Below are 25,914 nucleotides of genomic sequence, written 5' to 3'. Positions count from 1 at the left end.
AGAGCCCAGTGTCTTCTGGGTTTGTTCCACCCCAGCTCCTGGTGAAGGAGTTTTAAGTTTAAAGCAATTAGTACCTCTGAATTGCAAAATACATGCACCTTTAATGAAGTGAATGTTTTGAGTAATCAGTTGTAAGACCTTCATGTACAAGAAAATAATTAGGCTAATTGAGACTACTCAGGTTGAAAGACCACGCAACAAACACCAGACTCCAGGGACTGAGATGGTCGCCCTGTATGAACAGTCACACTATTTAGTGACAGTAATTTAAACGGTATGCAAATTCCAACAGTTTTATATGGCACATGTTTGGTAGGTTAAATCAGGATTTTGGGTCCCAATTTCCATTGGCGTTGGATCTCTTGAAGTGAAAAGAATAGGAGCACAGGTGACCTTTGTGGATTTGAGCAGCAGAGGATGATCCAAACAGTAAGAGAGCAGGCTGGTGCTGCTGAAGGAGAGGGGAGTATGGCAGGCAGGCGATGAGCAGGCAAATAAAATCCAGTTCTGATTAACATGTTATAATACCATTCATCATTTGCAAGGCTTCTGTCACTTGCTTCTCTCCCTCTGATAGAGATAAAACCTGGAGTGTGATGACAAATCTAGTTGTGCCCCACTGTTACATTAATTTAATCTGCTTACTCAGTTGTGGAAATCCGAGCTGGCAACTTCCTGTCAGATCCATAATTAAAATCTGATCAGGATGTTTTCAGTTTGAACATTGCACTTGAAATGGGTGTTGTTTTTAAGAAATGATTTCAAAATAATTACTACCCTCTTGGAGTCTGCCACATGCACATCTGTAAATAATTTGTATGCAGGATGAAACTAGGAATTATTTATTATTATTTCTATTGCCTTTTCCATCCTTTCGGAATTACCATTCTGTTACAGATTTTCGTTAATCAGACAAAAGGCTTGGAAAGGAAGCTGTGCCAAGAACCTGTGTTTGCCAGTTTTGTAAAACAATGTTATATTCCTACATAGCACTATAATTGATGTATTAGTTTAGCTAATAAGCAATTAAATAATTAAGGTCATGGTAGAAGCTGAGTTCTGCAAAGGAGTGGATTGGAAAGACCTTAGGCCAAGGAGATCTTCTGTGGTTTACAGTTGGTTGAAATCCCCCTTCTTTGGACACTTGCTAGTCTTCTCAGCAATTCAGGACAATAATCATGCATGACACCTGACACCTGAGAGTTGTTGAGCTGTCTCTTAATCAGCTGTTATGTAATGTTTCCTTGCTGTGACAAATTAATAAATGAATTTGGAGCAAGTCCAGAAACACTCCCATGGGCTCGAGAGAGGGCAGAATTAAAGCTGTTCACTCCTCTTTTTAAGTTTTGATTTACAGACTGTTCTGAAGGGGGTGTGCTGAGACAGCTGGGCTCAAGGCTAAAGAGAGCAGCTCTTGGGTTGGTGTTCCATGGAGTGGATTCAGTTCAGCTGTCTGTGAGGGTTGACCGCCCTGCCTCCCGTGTGAACGCTTGCAAGGGAACCTTCTAAAACAAGAAGCTGTGCGTTTGGGTCCTCCTCTGGATGTCGGTGACCCTGCTGTTCTGTTGCAGTGCCTGGTCCCATCCCCATGGAGTCCATTCAGGGAGGCCCCTTCGAGGAGAAGATCTACATGCAGTGGAAAGCCCCGAACGAAACCAACGGCATCATCACGCTGTACGAGGTGAGGCTCTGCGCTTCCCTGCAGGCCGGCTGCGCTGCCGTGCCTGGGAGGAGTGGAAGGTCTCCTCCCTGCTGTCTGCTACTGGGCTTTCATGGTAGAGCTTGTAGAAGCCCAAGGGCAGTATTTCACTGGGCCTGTCTCTAGGTGATGTGTCTCCACAGCGCAGGGAAAACTTTTGATTTTGTAAGCGGAAAATTTTGCAGAACTTATCATTGAACACCCATTTTGTGTTGCTACCCATGTTAGAAACTTTGTGGTCACGGAAAGATTTTTCTTACTTTCGCAACCTATCATGTGATGAAATCCTTTTAATGTTTTTTTAAAGTTAGCTTTAACTTGATGGTGCATTATTTCCAAATTCTTTTAGTTTTTTTATACAATAACTAGTTTTGTTTTTACTGTTTAAAATAAAAAAACAACATAAACATGGGGTGGACATAAAGACAAAAACGTTTTTCTAGGTTTATTTCACAAGTGTGATGTGATGGCAGATGGCTGGCCTTTGGAAGAGGCCGTCACCCAGGTAGTATAATGTAGCAAATCAAGCCTCTCCAGAAACCAGAGTGCACAATGCCTGAAACTCCATGCAGACTGCTGCCCCAGGCCTTGACTCTGCCCTGGACCCTGGAGCTGTGAGGCAGCAGTACTGACCAGAGTGCCACTGCCCTGCTAGTCATCTAGCAGTCTAGTGAGATTGCTGAAGTTCATGTTGGAGTCCTTGAAATGAAGCCTGATAATGCTGAAGTAACAAAATGAGCTTTTCTAATGAAATGAAAGAATGAAACAGTTATTTATTGTTCAGTAGCTCTGAGATTAATATGTAACTTTCATGTGGATTGACAATGTAATTGTCATTCAAGTGCAGCAGCGCTGTCGACGAAAAACTAATTTGTTTCAGGTACCGCAAGTGTGCCTCACGCTTCCTTTGTGGCTATGATCTACACATACTGCCCTTTACTCACAACAAGGGGGGAAAATGAAAACTCCATGTGGGTCTGAGCTCAGAATGTGTGCTGGAAGATTAAACACAAACAAGACTGTGAAGGCAAGCCCGAAATCTGACAGAAAAGCATAAAAACAAATTGTTTCTGAAATATCTGAATCCCCATTAATTGCACAGGAGAGAATGAGGACCTGCAGTCACGCCCACACATGCTGCCAGTCTCCTGGCACCTTTCAGGAGAGTTGGAACCGCAGACGCAGGCAGGCCGCCGCCCTCTGCCTGGGGGTTATCTGGGAGCTAACCCCAAGAGACAAGTGGGGCCTGCAGTATGTTGAAGTACAATTATCACAGGGAACAGGAGGCCTTTCTTTACACAAACGGTTTTGAGAGTGTGGATCTATGTGCCCCTTCTCTTTAGTGGTGCTGATGTCCTCTCTTGATTCAGGGAATGGCTGGATGAGCTCCTCGGATTAAATAGGCACTGAAAAACCTAAACTAGACCGGCCACCTGGTCTCCAGTTCCTTGCAGTCTTTCCTACTGTATGTTCTTTGGTCACACTGCTGTTTGAACCCTGGTCTCAGCTGGCCTGTGTAAAACCTGCACATCTAAGTGAGCTCCTTTGCAGGCTGAGACGCACAGGATCCCCAGAGTATGGATTTGTAAAAAGTAGTTCTATTTTTTGGAATGGGGGGAAAAAAGTGAAATCTGAGTTTGTTTTAATCACAACTCTTCAGAAAACCAACCACTGCAATAGCTTCCTGTTTCTCAAGAATAAAATTAAGTTTTTAGCAGGAGAGGGATTGATTTTAGCCTCATATAAAGCTATGCAGATTCTGGCAGAAATATGTTGATTATAAGTACTGTGTATTTGCATTTGAATAACTGACGCTGTGTCTTATAAAACCAGCAGGACTCCAAGTGTATTAAACACCCGTTCACTCAGGCTCACTCGCTGGGGAGGCACATACAGAGTTTCTAAATCACTGTTTGAAGGTAAATTGCTATTCACTTTGATGTGGAAAAGTGTGTCTGCCACTTCTCCTCTAATCCTAATGGATTATTGATCTATTTAAAATTTTGTTTCATGGGATTATGACATTAAAGTAGCAGTATAAAAAGTGTGGCACTAAATCCATCCCTTGCTTGAAGGGGGGGACACTAAAAGCCTGTTACGCCTCTTAATTTTATGGATTTTAGTTGCAGCAAAAGCCATTTTGTCAAGCTTTGTAGGTAGCCATTGTTTAGAGACATCATTAAGGTAAAATTAGTCTTTGCCATCTCCTCGATTGTAAATTTGACAACAGGCATTGAGTGCATTCCGTCTAGTACAATTTGTTCACATTTTCTGTTGTACCTGGCATAATAGCGATCATTGATTCAATTAAGAAGGCAATGGATTGCATTTGTCCCAAGATCTGACTAACAATGAGAGCTCTAAGCCTCTTCTCCACCTTACCAGGGACGTAAGTCCAGGCGAGTTTGTCTTCAGTCTGAAGGGGGTTAATGGGACACAGAACAGTATTTACAGTGTTGATGATCAGGAGCATTCAGATTCCCTAACATAATGTGCCCTGATGTGCTGAGAGGCTGTCATTCCTCTGGGACGTGATGAAGCCTTAGGCAGTGTCATATTGATTCTGGCAGTGCCAGATAGGAGTACCGCTCTCTGCTAACTGGGAAACTCAGGTTTATTGTCTTCCATTGTATTAAGTGAATGTTCTCTCCCCCATTAGAAACTTAGTCAGCGTGCTTACAGTCCTCGGTGCCAGCGCTCTTCCAATGTCAGCAGCTTTTCGACTCCCATGTAATGGAGAGAGCCCAGTTTACTCCAGCGTTACTAAAAAGGAGCCCCAGGTGCCAAAGATGAAAGAGAAGTAAACAGATTAATCTCTTCTAGAAAGGCTGAAGTCAGTCCTAATGTATCTGCGCACATAAGGTCAATGCAATTTCATTGGTGTGTTTTTTTTCCTCAGTGAGGTCCATCTTAAACCACTTTATGGTTTAAGTACGGTTGGTACTCTTTCAAAAGGAGTCGCAGTAAAATTGCAAAGAGGGATAAAAAATTTAAGGGAAATGGTAGAATCACTTTAAACACAGATGTCAGTAGTAAATGATGTAGATCTAACGTAACGAGAGATGGCTTAGCAGACCATACGAAGCACTGTAAGCTCATAGCGACTTATATTCCTTACATTATGGCCTCTTGCTAACCAGGGCTGATTTCTTCATTGACCTGTCCTGGGGCTGTGATAGTGTAACACTGCTTAGATTGGGCCTTGCAATATTTTTTGGAGATGTAAGAGCTTCCTTGACGCGTTCGACCAGCTGAAGTGTTTTGTGTTGGGGTCTTGCTGCGGCTCATTCCCGTATGTTTCTCCTGATGCCTGGTGATGACCGAATTGTGCTTTCTCTCCATCTGTTCCCATTTCCTTCTTCACTGCACTGTGAAACACGGGATGTGAAGGAAAAGAAGAAAAGTGGGGGAAAAAAACAATAAGAAGGCAAATAGAATGTTAGGATATACATAGATTAAAGTATTTTAAATCGTAGGCTGTTCGGTTAAAATTGTACAATACACTAGAGTCAGGCCTCATTCAGAATATGTGCAGCGCTGTACAAAAAGTAGTTGTTGCTGCTCTTTAATCCAGCCAGAGAACAGTGACACAGAACATTCCTGAAACTGAGATCCTTCTTCTGCGCACCGGCAGAGACACCAGCCATTTTCAAACGAGTAGCCGAACAGACCAGGGGACTTTGGAAATCATGGGGAGTGAAGACACCATAAGAGTGTCACGTGTCACACATTGGGCAGAACTCTGAGTACGCCGCTGTGTGTAGTGATTGACCTGTCTTTATTTATGACATAATTAAGACAGCAGAGCTATTTCTTACGGTGATTAGGGTGAGGATGCTACAGAGGTAAAATAACCTCTCTTAAGAATTTAATCTTAATCGGATAAAGAGAAAAATAGTTTTGTTTGATATGAATCTACTGCAGAGGGTAGAGCACCTTGTGTTTTGCATTCCAGCCCAGGTCTTTGTTAATTAATTAAGCTGCTCACTGTCTTAATTACCTGTGAATTTCCTGGCTTTCCTGGCCTTTATCTCCTTGTCGAAGGTGCTGGGGATCTCCACTGTGGTTGGATGTTAGTTTAAGGTGGTTTTGTCAATAATGGTAGAAATAGAAATGGAACAAAAAACACATTTTTTGTAGAGGTGGCATTTCCAGTTGCAAGGATTAGAAACTGATGTTTGAAAATGTAATAGTTCTTTATTTTTCTCAAGTTATAGGATAAATTATACCCCAATCACTACCTTCTCTGCCCCCATCTTACTCTCTCTACACACGCAAGAAAATTCTCAAGGAGACTGAGGCTGTTAAATAAGTGCCAATAAGGGAGAAAGTGGTAATGTTTTGTCACAGCAGTTAAATTGATATTCCATCATTTCTACTGCATTATTTACACAGACAGAAATATGCTCATCAGCAAAGATGAATGAAAACTGTAATGTACTGTCTCCCCATTATCAGTATTGCAGGGGAACTTGCTGAAATAACTCTGCATCTTAAATAACACGCTGCAGGGAAACAGCTGATATGAATTGTTCATTGGAAAGCGTCCATCAGATCATGCTCTGGGTATTTTGGCTTGATTGCTGTTCATCTGGGAGAAGATGGGAAATGGCTCTCAATTGTTGTTCTACTCGACAGTGTAGAGGAGCTTCAGGTGGAGGGGAGAGATTGATGGCTTCTCTCCTCTGGATGGGTGAGAAAGCACAGAAAGAGAGGGAGAGAGAAAGAGACCGAGAACAGGGAGCAAAACTGAGTGTTTTTGACTGGAGATGAATTGCCTTCATAGCAATCAAACAATCCTCACACCTTGTAGACCCTTCTGCAATATACCCCCCCCCCCCCCGCACTCTCATTACATTCACCCCCTCCACTAATTACCATCTCCAAGACAACACATTCACTAAGTTTGTTAACATTGTAGCCCCCTGGAAAAAAACACAATTGGCTTCTTATTCCTGCTCTTCCCCCCGGAATATGTAAATAGAGTGAATTTCAGGCTGACTGAGGGTTGGATTGCCTCTGTGGTGGTATTATCGAAAATGAACGTGGTGATTCTTGACTAAACCGTGTTCTGAAGAGCCTCAACACAGTTTATTTTAAACATCTCCCTAATTCACAGGTACTTAAGGATTATCAAGACTTGGAAGTGAATTAAGCAAGGAATTTATTCCATTAGGGGAACTTTAGATGACTGGATTTAAGAACTCACCTGTTCAGCTGATCAAAGTCCAATTTGACAAATAATGACTCAATGGCAGCAGTCAAACCTGCTGGTGAGGGTGGGGAGACCCCTGTTCTAAGCAACATCCGGATTGTCTTGCAGTCTATCTTATATCTAGATTGTAGCAACAAGACCGTTGTTAGATCCATGCTGCACAGCCACAGTGGTTTCCTCACACACCATAAGCCATCATTTTGTGGACTTTTTTCATCAGCAAGATCAATAAAATTAGGTGTCACCTTTAAACCTCTAGCACATCTACTGTGCCCTCCCTCCCGTCAAGATGACTGGCGTTCCTCTGACTAGCTGTACCCCCCACAGACTTTCTGAATTAGTTCAGAAAATCAATCCGTCTGCTCGTCTGTTCAACCCCATTCTCGCACACTCTTATTTACGTGTGCTGCCAAAATCCAAACTGTGGAAACAATGTCCCCTTTGAGAACAGGGTGCCAGAATCCCTGTTGTTGTTAATTCATTGGCATTTGTATAGTTTTGATGTAGGAATGTTATGATTTTGGCACCGTTACTTTGCGTCCGATGTGGTCTGCACCAAGCTTTAGGATATTTTTTAATATGAAAGGCTCTTTATGGGTTAATAAGTCCTACACAGCTGTTTAAAAAACTAAAGCATTCTTCATCATTGGTAGTGCAGCAGACTGTCCACACCAGCCTGTACAGTACTGCAGAGCCAATAGTAATTTATACTGCTGGAGAATAGCAGAGCTATCAATGTGCAACAATGCAATACTGACATCATAAAGATGTGTAAGAATCCAAACACCTTCTACAGACAGAGAGGGAGACACTTGGGTACCTTGGATTTGCTCTTCATTCCTGGTGATCTTAACAGAACACATCCAGAGGACACTATTTCTCCCGGATTGTCTAATTTAGTTTGAGTACTCAACATGTTTTATTTTATCTTCATGCTTCATCAGTCTATTTTATAGTGTTAATAAGTACTTGCATTATTCCATTGCTAAGGGGGCCCCTGAGTACACTGAATGTTTATATACGCACTATATATTCTTGAAATGTCAAACGGTAGAGGAATTAGCACATTTTTATAAAACGCTGTAAGTTCCTTGTATGACTTGCATCGTTCTTTTGCGTGTCAGCTTCACTAAGTACCGATGAATCACCTAAGGCGCAGGGGATCCTCATGGTGGAGCTGAGTGTGTAGAGCCAACTTCCATACTGTTGCAGCGAGTCGAACAGTAAAAATGAATCGCGTTCATACTGCATTTTTCATTTTACGCACAGTAGCACTTTCCGTTTGCCTGATGCTCTGTTCACCTCTTTAACAGTCAGATCTGTCCCGAGTGGTGTCTGGTTGAGAACCAGTGACACATTATCCAGCGTATTCTGGGCAAATGGACACGTTTGTCGCAGGGGACATAAGACCTTGGCCTGTTTGATTAAATAGCATTTATTTTTTTTCCCTCTGTGGATTGGTTTTTACTTTCATCAGTATAGATTGGTTACCATTTCAAACTGAAAGTTAGGATGCGCACTCTTTAATTGCTGACCTCTTCTCACCTTTCCAAGCCCATCCCGGTTATCTGGCACTGATCGGCAGCAGCCCCTGATGCATAGCAAGCTGCACATTTCTAGTTGTGCGTTTTATCTTGCGAGATCGAACAAAGGATCTGAATGGGCAGTCTGAACAGTGTTGGACAGCACAGCGTTTTGGAAGTGCACTGAGGCACGGTCCTGCGTGTCTGTGAGTGCTGTAGCAAACCTGGTGACCCTGTTCCTCCTGCTGCTGCCTCAGCGCTGTGGGTTAAAACAACAGAGCATGGAGAGAGGTGTTTGGACAGAAGGGGGCTGTCAGGCAAAACCCATTTTGATCAGAAACCACAGCACCTGCTTAATCCATCAGTTGGTCAACCAGTAGCGTTGGCCCTTGTGGGAGATGGGAGACTCTGATGGGATTATCCCCGAGGCCACCCGCCCTCATTCAGATGTTTGCAGCTGATTGATACAGGGATCTTATCCAGCCCTGGTCTCCCAGCAATCTGGGCTCTTTGTTTTAGATGCCTTTGGCTTTCTAGTAAGGCAACCAAAGATGAAATATAAACCAGTTAGTGAACTTCTGAAGAAGCTAATAAGAGGTCGTTATTGTTGACTCTGGCCTGTTGAGTTCAGCAGACGAGACAGAAGAAAAGTCTCCGTTTCCAGCACTGGCAATCTCTCGGCATTCCTGACCGAGTGTTAAACCCCTTGATTTAAAAGCCCACTGAGGCAGCAGTAAAGCAGGACTTATTGATGGCTTGGATTCTATTTTCATATGGGAAATTAACAGAGTTGTGGGCCCCCTGAGAAGTCTGCTGTCCAGAATCACTAAAAAAAAAAGACAACTGCCTTGAAGGCTCTCTTAAGAACTGTGTGGATATAGCAGGTGGTTCCCTGATGTCTTTTATTTTAATGAATGTCAGTATAGAAAGGAATCAAAGATGGGCAGCTATTGTGGTTAGGAGACAACCTACTCATTAAACCATAATAATGGTAGATAACTGTAATTCTGTGATGTGAAGAATGATCCCCACAGTCACAGTGAAAAAGAAAGAGAAATAGAATCTGAAAAGGGTTTTGCGGTTTTGCTTGTAAGGTCGTGATATATCAGGTTATCTCATGGTGTGTTATGGTGTAGGTGCCTGTGGATGAGTTTCGTATTGGAACACAACTGCAAATTCTCTGTCTTTACATTCAAGCATGTGCTCGAGTTCACATCAGAGTCGCTGTGTAGTAGATGACTAAACGGAAATTTAGTATCACTAATTATTTTTGTTATACCCAGTTGATCTGAAATAATAATAATGTTTCTTTATTAGCCCTATACAATTTCTTGCATTAGGAATGCGTCTTTTCGCATACCCCAGCTTTTCTCCAGGGAGACACAGACACAGAGACAGGGAGAGAAGCTTGGGGTCAGAGTGCAGGGTCAGCCATTGTACGGCGCCCCTGGAGCAGTTGGGGTTAAGGGCCTTGCTCAGGGGCCCAACGGAGTAGGATTTCTCTGCCGGCCGCGGGATTTGAACCGGCAACCTTCCGGTCACAGGCGCAGATCCTGAGCCACAGAGCCACCGCTCCGCCCCAAATAGGTAGATAGAGGAGTTTATTGCTATATATACAGGTAACTGGAATTCTTATTCACACTAATCTCTCAGGACATGCACACATGGACACACAATGTACACAGTACATTACAAAATGGGACATGATAAATAGTAACAACAATAAATAAATGTTGTAGAGGTGTAGATGTAGTGCAGAGGTGCATTGAGTTCTGCACAGTTAGCTGTTTATGATGCGCACTGCCATAGGGTAGAAGCAGGTCTTTACCCTAGTGGTTCATGCTTTAATGGTGGAACAGCGAACTGTGTGGTTTCACATCTTGGTCCAGAGTTGTAAACCCTGCGACTGCACAGGGGAGAATGAGGAAGAGTGGGCGGACTCCCCTGACCTGCCTGCCTTCAGCCCAACCATCTTGTAACAGGTCACAGACAGCACAGCCCTGTACCACAGGCTGAGCACCAGCTCGCAAGTGAGCACGCAGCACAGGCGTCTCGTGTTGGCACAAGTCCTGACTGAGTTAACCCACCTTTCCCTTGGCTGCATTCAGCCAGCTATGAGCTGCTGCTGGGAGAGTCCCTGTCACAGTGGAGTAGTGACTTCACCCAGGCTCGAACCTGCAGTCACAGTCCCCCACCTGCTCTCAGGCAAGCACCTTTTCTAGGTGAGGATGGCAACATATCTTACCTGGCTGTCCTCTGATGCTTACAGCACGTCTGGAGTGTCTGATGTCAAGCAACGCACCATGCAGAGATTTGCAGTCAGAGGCTGACTCCTCCAGCAGCGTGCAGAGCTGCACATGTGTGTGTATGGCCTGCTACACCGGGAGGAATGAGGCCAGCAGCTCTTATCATTGAAGAAAAAAAATGTACAAAAATCCTTGTTTTCTATCATCTTTCATCAGAGAGGATGACCTGCTTTACTAGTGTCCTTAAACTTCAGATTAGTTTGTCTATTGCCAGTCCCCTGGGTCAGAAAAGATGGAAGCCTCTTGCTAAATTGAAAAACATAATGGAGAGCTATCGATCGGCATTGATAGCTTTTTTTTATTTTTAGTCGTAGAAGAGAGTGATGGTGTTCGTGGAGGATGGTGTTGCGTTAATGACATCTTTCAGCTTGGATCTGACAACTGGGCTGTTCACTTTCAAAATGATCAGTTTTAATGTTGTGTTATGCTCTCTAAAACACTCTGACCGAACAGATGGTCGTGCGTTATAATGTACGGGCTGTAATGTCCTGAGCCGGAACGGGTAAAGATTCATTCCATACTGAAAGGTAAGGAAAAGGACTGCTAAAAAAAGATTCGTAAAATATACAGATTAACATTTGTCAATAGGGTTGATCAACAGGTAGACTACTCTGAAAGCGACAGGTTGGTAGTATATGTGGTCACTACTTGAAGCAATTCAGGCTGTATTTCGGAGGGTCGTGCTTTGCAGTAGGTTACAGGTGCTGTCCTGTGGGATTCTGTCCCATTCCTCTCGTAGAGGCTAGACAAGCACATGCCTGTCCGATGGTCACTGAGGATCAGATAGAAAACTCATTCCAGAAATGTACAATGCATTTTAATTCTGGCCGGTGGGGCATCACCGGCATAACTGCCCCAGCACGAGGATGTGCACTATTCTTCAAGCACGTTTGTCACGTCAGGGTGATCCCACGGGATAGGCAGCGAGTGAGGTTCACCACGAAAGAGGGCGTGGCCCCAGTGTTGGCACGTCTGTGTGAGGTGGTGCTCAAACTTAATGATGAAGGTGTGGTCCTGTGTGGGGCGTACAGGTTCCGCTCTGTCCTTCCCTTGACTTCACCAAGCCTGAGTTTCAGTACGTGGAATCACTGCAACACTTTTGCATGATCCGCTCTCACTAACGAGCTGATTTCGTGCTTGTGCAACTCTAGTGCATCGTCATGGTCAGTCATGAATGGAATAATTAATTAATTTTGCAGTGCTGAAACGTTTTCGTCGGTGTCATCTACTAGACAGGAATGGGACTGCGTGTTCAGTGATGCCCAGACAGTCCTGTGGCGCAGACTGACTGACAACTGACATGTTGTACCAGCTGCCGGCTCTGACAGTAGACCTCCACAGGCCATGGGGTTCATTCCCAACATGTTTCCTTTTTCCAGAGCGACCTTCCTGTCTCAGTGGCAGGTGACCAAACCTGCTTCCTCTGCCCATCTTCAATTCCAGCCACAGCATGTCTGCTGCTTTATTTTGCCAAGGCTCTCTTACTGCTTCTGCGTTTAATCTTCGGCTTTCCGGATGAGAAACGCTGCTGTTTAATGTGTCTTCGCACCATTGGCAAAGGGGCTCCGGCCTCTGCCTGCAATTTCACCGAGCAGTAAAATCCCTGTTTTTTATGAGGGCTGAAAGACCAGCTCTAGTCCAAAGACAGAGGAGAAAACAAATAAACTCGCGGTGCCCTAAAAAGCAAGTAAAAATAAAGTAGAAATAATGTTTTACGGGTCGTCGTAAAGGCGGAAAAGGTTCCCTATTAATAAACATCAAGTCATTTGCGGTGTTTTATTATGAATAAGTTGGCTCTCTGCGGCGTGAAACTGAGTTAAAAGAGTCAGTGTGTGGCGTATTATAAGGACAGCTCGGTAAAATGGCCCAGTATGATTGAATTTGGAGTGTGCAGCTGGTTCTCTGGGAATTTAGCTGTAAATAAATCATGAGTCTCACTTTTCTGAGGCTCTGTATCAGCAGCCGGGACTGGTAACGCAGTAATAGACCCACAGGAACGGCAGGGAGGCAGCGGGGCCGGTATTAAAACTGTGACAGTGAAGGCTGATTTATTGTGCCGACGCACGCAGTTTTATCAAGGAAGCCGTGAATCAATCTTGAAAGCCATGTAGCAACAAGAAAAAAAAACGCGAAACAAAACATGAAATATCACGAAGCAAAACTTGGGGAAAAAAAGAGTAAAAGTTAAACAAGTACATCTCTGCCCTTGAGGCTTTGTTTTGATCGTTGTCACTCTGAAGGTCACCGCTTACGGATAATATTTATTTCTAATTAAAATGAATTTAAAAAAAACTTGTCGTCAAAACTATCAGTATTTACATAAGCGCAGACTGTTTTTCTTAGTGCCCGTCTGTAGATAAGGGTCCTGTTTTGTCCTGTCGGTCGCACGGCACAGCTCAGTGCCCAGTCGGAGTCCAGCAGGTCCGGCTGAGATGCGCTGGCCGGGCGCTGCAGGTTTAATTACAGGGGGAAAGTTTGGAAGCCCGTTTCCACCAGGGAGTAAAAAAAAACGCGCTGTGGTATCTCACAGTTTCCACTTTAGATCGCAAAATTGTGACTTTATTTCTAGCAATTGCAACATCCTATCTCAGAATCTCAGAGTTTATATCTCGCAATTGCGACATTGTATCTCAGAGTTACGACTTTATTTCTGGTAATGACGAGTTTGGATCTCAAAATTAAAACGTTGGCATAATTACGGCTTCATATCTCACAAGCGCGACTTAAAATCTCACAATTCCGACTTCAGTTCTCGTATTTACGACTCTATACCTCGCAATTGCGACTTCGTATCGCACAATTCTGACGTCACTTCTGGCGCCAGCGGTGAGCGTAGCCCGGCCAGGCCGCTCATCGGGCAGAAGCCCACCGTCCTCTCTTCCGTCCAGGTACAGTGGACGCCTCCCTGGCGGAAATAGGCTTCCATAAAAATAAGTGTAGACCTACATTAATTTCATTTTTATCAAGGCACCTGACAAGACTTCAGGCCTAGAGATCCTGTACGATGTATGAATATAGTGTAATGCACTGGCCGAGATACAGGTTGTACGAGCCGGTTGCAGTGCGGCGATATTGGCCGCTGGGTCCTCTTTACCTCAGCCGGCAAGACCCTTGTTGAGCGGCGCCGGAGACCCGGGTTCGAGCCCATGGGGTGAGGGACATGGGCGCAAGGCCTAGAGCACGAGTCCATTACAATAACCAACGGATAGACCATGAAATGTGGGCTATTCCGAAGTCGCAGTTGCGAGATATTCAGTTGGAATTACGAGAAATAAAGTCGAAACGATGAGATTTTAAGTCGCAGTTGCGAGATATAAACTCGTTATGTTGAGATACAATGTCGCAACCGCGAGATATGAAGTCTATATAAAGATATGAAGCTTTTGTTTTTGCTCCCTGGCGGAAACGGGCTTCGAGAGGAACGTGTCCTGTTCCCCCTCATGAGTTTAATGCGGTCGTTCCGGAGTGGAGCCGTTCGGTGTTCGACCCTGTTGTAAGAGTCACCTGCGTGCGCTGCTCACAGGCCACTCTCGCCAGCAACTGATTCATTCAGTCAGCCCGACGGCGATGACATCACATCACACAGGAGTTTCCTGTCTGGGGCTCTTGGCCCGAATTTCCACTGATCATCAGCTCGCTCGCTGCTGGCGTTTCCTCTCTGCTGCTCTCAGGTGAAAGTGCACTGCAGTCCTAACGCCCCTTGACTGATCTCTGCCCCTGGGTAGCTCTTTCCGACAGCCAGTCCATCGGGCGCGGAGCTGTCACTCCTCGTTATTTCCGTCTCAGCAAAAACAAATCACGCTGGACTCTTGGCCACAGTAGTGTGTGTGTGTGTGTTATTTTTACCATGAATTTCACTGCAGCTTATTAAAGCGGAAAGCACAAGATCTTTGGCTGGGTCGAAAATAAGCGTTCGCACGGTGTCCCCTTCTTTCTTTGCTATTTAAAATATGTAATTCGTAGTAAAAGTATTAAACCTCGTGGCTGTTTTAACTTGTGGTTTCCGATGTTGCGAGTGACCTCATTATCATGATCATTTCAGCTTAGTGACACTGATATTACGGCTGATGGTAGTATCGGCTGATGAATGAGTGTGTCTTGTCTGCAGATCACGTACAAAGCGGTGAGCTCCCTGGACCCCAGCGCGGACCTGTCCGGCCAGCGCGGCCGGGTCTTCAAGCTGCGCAACGAGACGCACCACCTGTTCGTGGGGCTGCACCCTGGTACCACCTACTCCTTCACCATCAAGGCCAGCACGTCCAAGGGCTTCGGGCCCCCCGTCACCACCCGCATCGCCACCAAGATCGCCGGTGAGCCCAACGACGCACTCCAGCCCAGCCCGTGCTGCTGACACGCTGAACAGGGCCGGGACACTGGGGAAAGCTTTCAGTGCTAGACTCGCGTCTCCAGTGCCTCGTTAGGATGGAGGTCCTGCCATGTGCAGTGACTAGGGAGTATCAAACTGTGGGACTCGTGGCGGGTCTGTTGCGTTCGTGCCCAGGGTACTTCGAATAAGAACAGCAACAGAAGCTGCTGTACCGGTTACGATTCATTTTATTTTTCTACGCTGATGCGGCGGGCAACACCACTGCTTCGGGGCTCCTGGTCCCGGGTTTGATTCTGGCCGGTGTGTGTGAAGACAGGGAGAGGCGTGTTTCTGGCCTCCGCAGGGTCACGCGGTGGCGTCTCTGGAGCAGCAGGCAGAGCTGCCGAGAGCGCTCTTATTTCACCCTCTCCTGCGGACATCTCTCCATTTCCTCATCGTTAAAGACGGGTTCGCAAAAGCCAGCAGGAAAACAAAACCTGCACAGGACATTAACATGTATCAGGGGGTTAGTGTTAATAATTAAAGATGTGTGAGATCGTGCTCAGTAGCCCTTTAATCTGCCTTGCATCAGAGGTGAGTTGCCCTGCGCGTTTCGGAGGGCCAAGGGATTGTTAGTGCCTGCAGCACAGCCAAAACCTGCTCGTAATTCTTACAAAAACACAGTGTTCGTCTCATGCGAATCCATTTCTTAATCTATATTGTCCTATGCATCTTTAGAAGATAATTATTGTTAATGGTAATGTGACATTTTAAAGGGTAATTAGATAGTGTGCAATGAGGGCTGTTAAAACTGCATGTGCTATAATTACCGAACCAACAGAAACACTTCTGCCATTGACGAGCTGTTACAGTTTGCTAGACATTTACTTTTTTTGTGAAATTCAGGTAGTTTGCAATTAAAACGTGTTGCAATATTAATTTTGTGCTAACAAAAGAGAAGTACATTTTAATAAGATGTTCTCCCCATTATCATACTGCAAGGACTTATAGCATGCAACGAAAAGTTCTGAATCCGTGCGTTGTCTGAGTCATGGGTTTGTGTATTTGTATTAATGGGACACACTGCAGAAGCCTATGTCTGTTTGCCATGGCAACTGCACAATTTATGTGGTAGGTATGTAATACTTTGATAAATTCCCCTTTCATCATTTACTGTGAGTGTTGCTGCCTCTTCCCTACTATGGTACAACTGGGAATTAAAAAGATAGCACAGAAAATTATTAAAAGCTGGATTGAGAAGGGAGCTCACATGGTGTGCAGTTTCAACTCTCCAGTGGACGTGACCATATAACCATTGAGACTGGATGCATCGTGAGCCAGCGATCGATCAGTGATCAGGCAGTGATTGGGCAGCCCTCAGTGGCCATGACCGGACAAGCCCCACTGTGATGGCATGTGTTTGAGTTGTCTGAGCCGAGTTGACTTGTCGGCCCTGTGACCTTGCAGTGTTGTCAGAGAGACCGCCTTCTGGCTGCAGAAGACCAGATCAAGACAGTAGGTGAGCTGCAAAAGACATCTTTAATTGGGTGGTGGCCCAGTATTTCTGTCATGATGCTCCAGGGTATTCCAGTGAAAGTATTCCCATTCACTCCCCCTGAAGTTGGAAATACTGTGCAATCACATAAAGCAGGAAGGCTGGTTTGACAGACAAGGAGATGCATATTGCATATACAGTGAAATGTCACCTGCATCAAATATCTTTAAGAAGCTGCCATAGTGGTGACAATATCCTTTCTTTATGAGACCGAAATGTCACACTCTCTGTATCTCTCTCCTCCCAGCACCCTCCATGCCAGAGTATGAGACGGATGTGCCTCTCAATGAAACTGACACTACCATCACCGTGCTGCTGAAGCCTGCCCAGTCCAGAGGGGCCCCCGTGAGGTAGTGCAGTCCTCTCCCGTGCGCACCCCTCTTTCCACTGTCCATCACCCCTCTCTGATGGAGCTGCCTGCACATCTTACACATGGGCAAGCCACTCTCTGGGCTGCCTGCCTTAGCCATTGTGCATCCCTGTCACATTGTCCACTTGTGTGCGCTGTCTCTGGGATCCGGAGAATTCATGATTCATTTGCTGGCTTCTTGCTTTCTGCTCTTTATTGAGATCGATGACTGCCTTTTAGACTCCTGGATCTTCAGCATTTCTACCCCTGTGCACCTGTAGCAGCCTGATTGAGCTGATTTAGAAGTTCAGTGGGCTGACTCCCTCAGGGACTCAGCCGTGTTGGGTAGGTTATCTGGCAGAAGCTTCTGTGGACCCTGCAGACTGGAGTGGATGTGAATAGTATCTAGAATGACTGATGTACGGTTTAACTGATTTGTAAGAACAGACACCTTTCACCTGGTAAATGACACTACACAGCTACAGCCAGGCTGGGGCTGTCCATGTTAACGAAGGTGTGGCCCCAAGTGGCTTGGTACAGTACATGTTGAATTGTGGAAGTCTGAAAGAAACTACATAGACACATTGTTTTAACTAATTTACAGGCTGGATGAGACCCTCAGATCAGTGAGCCACCAGGAAGCTAGATGAATGGTCTTCTCTCATTTGCACTCTTTTGGTTTTAAGTTTTCATTTTCCATCTGTCTGTCTGGCCAGCCACCTATCCCCCTATTTTGTTTGTTATTCTTTTGCTTATGTGCCTTTTGCTTGTCATCCTCAGCTTTATGGTCCTGGTGAGCAGCTTCTTGATGACTACTTTCAAGATTCTAAAATGAAGTGAAGGAGTATAATGCCTTATTGATCAATTTGATTAGTGTAATTCTAGGTCTTGTACATGATTCTATCAGCTTTATTCCAAGCTGGTTGTTTGGATGGCTCTTACAAAATGATTGCATTGATACAGAAACCGATCAGATCAAGAAGATGTTTCTGTACAATGGGAGAGAAAATAAGCATGAAATCTCATCATAATAAATTGTTTATGCCCCCTCTTCAGCAAGCAAGGCATAGCTACATTTGTTTTCAGTTCGAAATGTCTTGATGGGGTTCAAAGCATCTGCTAAATGAAAAAGAGAATTATTGATGGTCTGATGGGCATTTTCAGGAAATAAAAGCAGTCTTTCAGATAAGTGCAATTTGTATGCAAAAGCATTACACAGAACACCCTCTCCTTAGAGTTTATTTGGACCCATAACACAACTGAACACAGTCATTCGTTTCAGCTTTTTTCTTTTATTTTTTTCCCCGTTTAGTTCCTGTGCAAAAAAAAAGAAAAAGAATAACAAGCAACTGTTTGCTCAAGGACAATCCCAGGTTTTGCAGGAACAGCAGATCAAGAGCTTCTAATAAAAAATAGTGTCAAGGCCACACAGGGTGCCCAGAAGCGCTCTAGAAGCGATCCCTGACGTGCACAAAGAACCCAGACCCTCCTGGTCCCCCCACAGGCAGAGGGGCGTCGGTCAGTTATCTATGTCATTGCTGCTGCAGTGCACCCTAGTAAAGTGTTTGCCAAGCCTGTCCAGTTTGGGACACACCCATGTGAATAAAATAAGCAGAACACAGTATGATGCTAAGTGTGAGGAATGAACTGTCCTTCCGCTAATTTCTTGGGAAGCTCCCAGAAAGGGCTAAGTGAGATCATGAGATCCTTGGCTCAGTAAGCTACTAGCAGCCAAACAAGTTGATGGGCTGAAGGCCACCCTCACAGTTTTCTTAATGTTGTGTTTTAAAGTTTTGCATGACATCCAACTCGTCCAACTAATAAATATTAACCAGCCTTGACTTATTCGCAGTTTTGATCCCTATGGCCGTCCACATGAATCCTAGCTCAGCTTCTTACTATGGATGTAGCGATGTTGTGACTCAGAGCTCATGTCTATCCTCACACAAAGTTAGCTCTTGCAAATCATCAGTTCAAAGAACAAGTGAGAACAAACACAGCCGACCTCTGCCAGTTTTGATTTTCATGAGCGTGTCAAGTGTTTTCTTTAAAGGGAGACTCTCGGAGCACGATTTTGTGAAGAAACAATATTCAAATGTAAAAACAAGCCCCAGAAATAGGCAAAAAGATATAAAACAAATTGAAAACATAAATACATATGTTTTCCAGTTTCACCATCTGCTCCAATCCTTCTGCTGCCTGTGGCCACTGTTATCATTCAGAAGCAAGTACAAGAAATTTCAGGTTCTTGTCCAGCGTGCAATAATCCAGGCTGAGCTTTGGAAGATGCCTTTTATCTTGCCTTTAACTTTTGTATGTAATTGCCTGAAAATTCAGTCACATTTAGGACATGGCACATTAGCATTTAGTCAGCCCTCTGCAAAAATAGCTTATCTAAAAGCTCTTGAAAAAGGTTTCTCTTTTGTTCAAACCCTGCTTCTTTGTGAGTTTCTTTTGAAAAGGGTTTTATTTTTGCGTAGTTGTCATAATTACAAAAAAGCTCTTGACAAGTAAGATTGCCGTAATGATGCCCATCTTTCCTTGCTGTATGCATGCATAAAAATGGTTTATTTCAAATAGGTGGCTGATATCTGAGAAAACAGGGTCCTTTGGTCATTAGTAATTATCCATCATCAAAGATGCCAAATTAGAGATGAGGACAATTTGCCACAATCCTTTGGAAGAACATACACTTCTCTAATTATATATAATTGTGAAGTATGTACTTGGCATAGATGGACGCAATTACTGACAATAAGCATACTATGTAAACTTTGTTACTGTATATGGCTTAGGTCCTAATTGATTTCATTGCCTTCTGTCCTGGAATAAACATTTTTCTGTACCTGTCTTTTCCCCAAGGCCGAGCTCTGAGCTCAAGAGTTTTCAGACTCTTCCCAGCTGTTCTTCATCCGCAAATAAGGAGTAGATTTCCCTCTGCTGGCACTGTACAGAAGTGTCTGATCTGCACAAGGCAGATCTTATTCCTACCCTGTGAAGTTTCTCTATTCACAGGATTGTTGGGAGGTGGTACAGGGGAACAGCATAGAGGGGTGGATGGAAAAAAAGATCAAAGCCAGACAAACCATTGACTGTGTTTGTAATTAAGAGAAATATTTTTTATAGCTGTCATGTTCATGATGGTACAGTACTTGAAAGGACAGCTTGTCGCAAGCCTCAAAAATACCTGCACTGAAGGAGAAAGGGGCTGGAAAAGTGAACAGTCTTGTTGTCGAGTTCCGCTGATACACAGTGCGTTTCATTTTCTGAAAAAATAAATAGATCTCTTGGTTTTCTCTGTCATCGTTTGTTCAGACTGACAGGAGTGCTGAGAACTGCAAGACACATTTTAACAGGAAAGGCCTTGTTATTATCCTCAGTGCACAGGCAACATTTTAATGTGACTGAAAGGTGAAAGTGAAAGCACTTCAGAATGTCCTTGATTTGTATTTATATTCCCTGGCCACAAGCGTATCACCAACACCATGTAAAAATAAAATAAAAAAAGATCTTGTTGTGTTTTAGTTGGGAGATCAGAAACACTGCTTTATGGTTTTCCAAACTATAAACCATTCTACATAATTTCTCTGTCTTGGCCTACATATATATCCATCCCCACCATGACCTCTCTACCCATCTTTCCTTTAAACCCACCACCCTTCTGTATACAAAAATAAGCGTAGGACTTGAGAATGATGCAGATTATATTGCTGCGACTCATTTCAATGATAGAATATCTAAAAAGAGTTTAGTTCTTCTTCATCTCCATCATGGTAAGCAACCACAGGCGCACTGTTCCTTCATCAGTGTGGTATAGCTGGGCCTTGACCAGCCACAGGCAGCTGTTTCTGACTGGAGCTTTTCCTGGACTACCTACCAGTCCTTTTCATCTGCACTTTGATTCTCAACTGACAGGGACACAGCGTGGTGCACTGGTGACTCTGGCCTGCCTCTGTTCTCAGAACTACAGCCGTCTTCACCCTCAATCCCGTTAACGGCACTCTCTGAAGAGTTGTGGCTTCAGACCGTTACTGCCCGTTGTGCTGCTGTTTATTACCTTTTTTCCCTTCTTGCGGTCATTCGTCTCGCGGCTCCAGGCAGGGTCGGGCTCCGCCGTACCCACAGAGCCGAGGGATGATGACGGGAGCGCACGAAAGGTCGCCCGCGGGAGGAGGCCGTAAAGAACAGAGGGGTCGGCGCGCAAGCCAGTCCCGCGCTCTCAGCAGTGCAGCGTCTGTACGGGGAACAGATAACAAACACGGCGCTTTGTCACGTCTGTCCTCAGTGCTTATCAGCTGGTGGTCAAGGAGGAGAGGAAGCAGAAGTCGCGGCGCGCGGCGGACGTGGTGGAGTGCTTCGCCGTGCCCGTCAGCTTCAAGAACGCGTCCGTCACGGACTCGCCGCACTACTTTGCCGCAGAGCTGCCCCCCGTCAACCTGTCGGTGATGCAGCCCTTCACGGTGGGGGACAACAGGACCTACAACGGTTACTGGAACGCCCCTCTCTCGCCTGTCAAGAGCTACAGCATTTACTTTCAGGCCCTAAGCAAAGCGAACGGGGTAAGTCCATTTCACCAGCACGTCGTACCCGTCCTGGTCGCGCTCCCAAAGCAGCGCTGCGTGTTTTCTGGTAAACTGCAGAGCCGTGTGACCTGGCAGAACCAGGGTAACGCCATTCCTCGTACAGTCAATGCAGTCAAGTTGCAGGGGGCAGCTTCTGCGTTAGAAAGCTTGTCAGATGGTCCTTGCAGGAATTCTTCTGATGTGTTAAAAGAGAAGCAGGCGCGCGATGTTACGATGAGCTGTATATAATGAATTAAAAAGAATCTTTGCAGCTGTGTATTGTATATTAACTGCCTCATTTTAGCCTGTACTTTTTTTCAACAAACCTTTGAGCTGTCTTATGTAATGCCACACTCTGAGTGGCATTTCTCTGTAGCCCTGGAACAGTGTCTTTGATTGGGCTCTTTCCTGCTCTCCTGTTCCAGTGAAGTGTGTTCTTCACTGTGATGCATTCCTCTCACCCTGTGCAGTAAGTGTTTCTCACTCTGCTGTTGAAATTCACAGCAGGGTCCCTCCACTACACTGTTGGTTTCCCTCTTCTGCATAACTCGGCTACGGCTTCCAGCCATCCATGCTTTAATCCCCTTATTGTACCAATCAGATCGGATGCGTATCATGTAAAAACAAACAGCATTTATAGGCGCTTCATGCCACCCAAGTTCCAACATAAAAGACAAGAAAAGCCCAGTGTTGCCTGGAGGGATTCAGTGTTACAATAGAGAGAGCATCAGTATGGTGGTGCATGAGAGCTGTGTGTTTATTCCTGAGCAAGAGCCAGGACTCCTGGCAGTGCCTGCATGCTAAACGTCTCTTAGCCGTGCCAGCTCTGCTAGGAGACCATGCCTTTTCACAATGAGACCTGCCTGAACTATCTAGTAATTAAATTCCCCGAGTCCAGCAAGAAGAGCTCATGTGATCGCACATGTGATGACAAGAGCTTATCTGCATCCTCACAGGTTTGCAGCCCTGCTGTCCAACAGCGAAGAAACCCTCCGAGGGAAGGAGGTGATCCTCTTTGCAAATGCACAGTCAGCTGACACTTTCAGCAGTTTTAAACTACAAAAAAACTCTAGGCTAGTCTGAAGCAGCTATATTCTTAAACACGAAGAGATCTTAAGATTCTTAAGTGGTTGTTGTGGGCAAATGTCTTCTTGGGCCCCTTAAAATACGAGAAAATGCCGTCACAGCAGGCGGTACTGCTGCCTCAGTCTGAACTGACAGATTGGATGGGAGCCTCAGCGTTTCTCATCAGTGCTGTTGAGGTATTCTCATTGGCTCCACAGACCTGCAATGTTGACCAAACTGGATGTCTTCAGCCAGGAGGCACAGTTGTGATGCCACCTGATTGATGTCAGAGAGAAATGAGGGAGAGAAAGTCTCCAGTTCACTTCTGGTGATGTCACTGCCCACTTCTTCCAAAAGCTGCCCCCATCCTGCAAATTTTGGGAACCATTCGGCCAGCGTGCGCTGCTGGACTTCATAATTAAAGTTTTAACGAGTGAGCACAGACTGTCATTACAGGATTGATTTATTCTGTTTCTTTTGTGTTGTCTTGGTGTTTTGCTTTGCTTTGGCATTCACAAGGAGGATAGAGACCTTGACCGATTGTTATTGTGTTGCTCCAGCAAAGGAGAACAGGAGTGAATGTATTCCTCTGAGCCTGTGTGCAGCATCAATTCTACTTCTGAAGCTCCACACTGCCTAAGAGCCCTGTGTCATTCTTTCTCATTCTGCACGGGTGTCCTTCAAGCACCCTTTTAATTGGAGTTGCCCGAACTCCATTTATATCTGAGCAATAATAGGAATAGATGACAGGAAACAAGCAGCACTTCTGAGATGTCACCTTCAGATTGCCCCGACTTCCCTTTGCTTGCCAAGGCGAGAGCGACAGCCAGACCTGCAGGGCAGGGCAGGATCAGTGTTTGGGATGTGCAGGCAGGGCAGAGAGTCCTGATGCACAGTTGTACTGCAGCTGACATTAAGCTACAAAGTCATCTGTATCACCTTGTGTGTGGCAAAACTTGAACAGTGATGTGACTGGGATCTGAGATGCTCGTAGGTTACTTATACCAGTTAGAATGTCGAAAGATGGAAAATTTTGTTTACTCTTGACCCTTGGTTGTTGTTTGAATTGTGTTTTGTCACATCTTATCATATAACTCCTGTCCTCTGTAAATTGCTCTGGTCCCTGTGAAATACAGGGTTCATTTTAAGGTTCAGTTTTCTAATTAGAGGTGTTCTGGCTCAGACGATCCAAAAGCCAGCAGCCATATCACCCTGCAACTCACAACTGGCAACCCACTGAAGCTCAGCAGGTGTGAGCCTGGTCAGTACCTGGATGGGAGACCTCCTGGGAAAAACTAAGGTTTCTGCTGGAAGAGGTGTTAGTGGGGCCAACAGGGGGCACTCACCCTGTGGTCCATGTGGGTCCTAATGCCCCAGTATAGTGATAGGGACACTATACTGTGAACTGGCGCCGTCCTTCGGATGAGACGTAAAAAACCGAGGTACTGACTCTCTGTGGTCATTAAAAATCCCAGGGCGTTTCTCGAAAAGAGTAGGGATGTAACCCCGGCGTCCTGGCCAAATTTCCCATTGGCCCTTACCAATCATGGCCTCCTAATAATCCCCTTCTATGAATTGGTTTCATTACTCTGCTCTCCTCCCCACTGATAGCTGATGTGTGGTGAGCGTTCTGGCGCACTATGGCTGCCGTCGCATCATCCAGGTGGGGCTGCACATTGGTGCTGGTGGAGGGGAGTCCCCATTACCTGTAAAATGCTTTGAGTGGAGTCTCCAGAAAAGCGCTATATAAGTGTAAGCAATTATTATTATTATTATTAAAACAGGCAACACAGCCATTTATTTCTGGCAAAGACCAGGCTTCACGCCATGGACTACAGAGGCTTCTCATGTGCTGCTGCCTGTTTCGAGCTCACTGCCCCAACTCATTAGAGGCTCTGCTCCTGTAGAGACACCAGCTCTGTTATATGGTTTATGCAAGTGGTATTGTATTATTTTTTGAGAAGCAATTATATATTTAATGTATTATTAAATCTTCTCATTTGCTGTTGCACCTCTGTGGCACTTTTCCTAGGCTATTTTAAGCATAGTCTCAGCAGATATTCTGGTATGAATACAATCGCCTTCAAGGCTGGAGGAATATCATTAAGTGAATTGCCGTGGACAGGGGAGGGCTGGAGAGTGGGTGGGGATACAGCCTAATTAAAAAGGATTACAACCGCATATTAGGAGTGAGGCTCGGACTCAGTGCAGTGGAGAGAGGTGTTTCTCCATAGTGTGTTCCAGGTGCTCTTCCTGTGTCCCGCTGTCCTGCTCCAGGATGCTGACAAGGCCCCAGGGAGAGACTGGGTAGGCATCGTTGAATATACAGTAATCTGTACCCCTGGCCTTCTTTGGAAAGATTCCAGTTGTTTCATCATCAAAAACCCCTTCTTACAGCACTGCCATAATGCTGGAGCTGTAGACCAATTACACCACACATGTTCAACAGTCCCTACACAATGGCTGCCACATGCATTTCTTTTATGGCTTTTAGCCATTTGATGACGGTCTTATTTATTCACTTCTTTGTTCACTTGCTCAGTTTTTCACAAATTCTCCAAAATTGGGCACTCGGCAGCTTCTGCTTCCTGCTCCCATCTGTTTGACTGGTATCCGAGATGCACCTCTCAGCTTGGTCGATTAACAGCACAGGCCTGGGGTCCCCTGGTGCCTCTGCCAGGTGCCCCTTTACGACAGAGGCCTTTGTATTCTGCTCATGTTGCTCTTTCCAGCAGCAAGATGGGCACTAACTCTCATAAATGACTTGCATCTGTTAGTGCGCTAGGCAGCTATTATTTATTGCCCTGGTTTTGAAAGCTTGAGTGCCATAAATTAGAATTATGTTCATTAACTTTTACTGTTACTTGTTCCTGACAACGGTTAATTAGCATCCTACTGTACAGTGCTTTGCAAATTGCAGCTTCTCCTTAGTAAAGTAAATTGGCAGGAGAATGCGGAGAAGGAGAGGCGCATTACTGGGAGCTGGGCGCTGGAGGGGAATCTTTTAGCCTTTTGAAGCCTGACATACAGGAAGCATTCAAACACTCCCCGTATTCCAAAGACGTCAGTGTCTGATAATTAACATCTTGGAAAATAAATTAAATAAGATGGAAGCGTGGCATGAAAGCTCCTGAACACTTAATGGCATCAGTGCGTAGCAGCCGTAGACCGCGGGGAACGGCGAGCAGGTGGCGTCTCGGTGGATGGGCCCGACTGTCACCGCCACAGTTCGCAGAGCCCAGCTGGTGGCTGCAGCAGTACAAATAAAGCCACAGCTTCCGAATGGCACCCGGACACGGGAACAGAAACGGGCCGATTTCGAGCTCATTCTGCC

At 45.2% G+C, this 25,914-nt stretch overlaps 1 protein-coding gene across 15 annotated transcripts in view; it reads left to right on the top strand.

Annotated features, from left to right (window-relative positions):
* Positions 1–25,914, top strand: part of ptprt (protein tyrosine phosphatase receptor type T) — a 190,516-nt gene that overhangs the window by 99,090 nt on the left and 65,512 nt on the right. For all 15 annotated transcript variants that reach the window (XM_069179631.1, XM_069179626.1, XM_015365125.2 and 12 more), the window contains 4 exons: positions 1,572–1,681; positions 14,852–15,053; positions 16,852–16,954; positions 21,239–21,512. In XM_069179631.1, coding sequence (XP_069035732.1) covers positions 1,572–1,681; positions 14,852–15,053; positions 16,852–16,954; positions 21,239–21,512 — 689 coding nt within the window. The remainder of the gene's footprint in view (positions 1–1,571; positions 1,682–14,851; positions 15,054–16,851; positions 16,955–21,238; positions 21,513–25,914) is intronic.

This window comes from Lepisosteus oculatus, chromosome 16 (assembly GCF_040954835.1).
Source record: "Lepisosteus oculatus isolate fLepOcu1 chromosome 16, fLepOcu1.hap2, whole genome shotgun sequence".
Taxonomy (NCBI): Eukaryota; Metazoa; Chordata; class Actinopteri; order Semionotiformes; family Lepisosteidae; genus Lepisosteus; species Lepisosteus oculatus.
The sequence above is the reverse complement of the archived record's forward strand: the minus strand, read 5'-3'. Positions and strand labels throughout refer to the sequence as shown.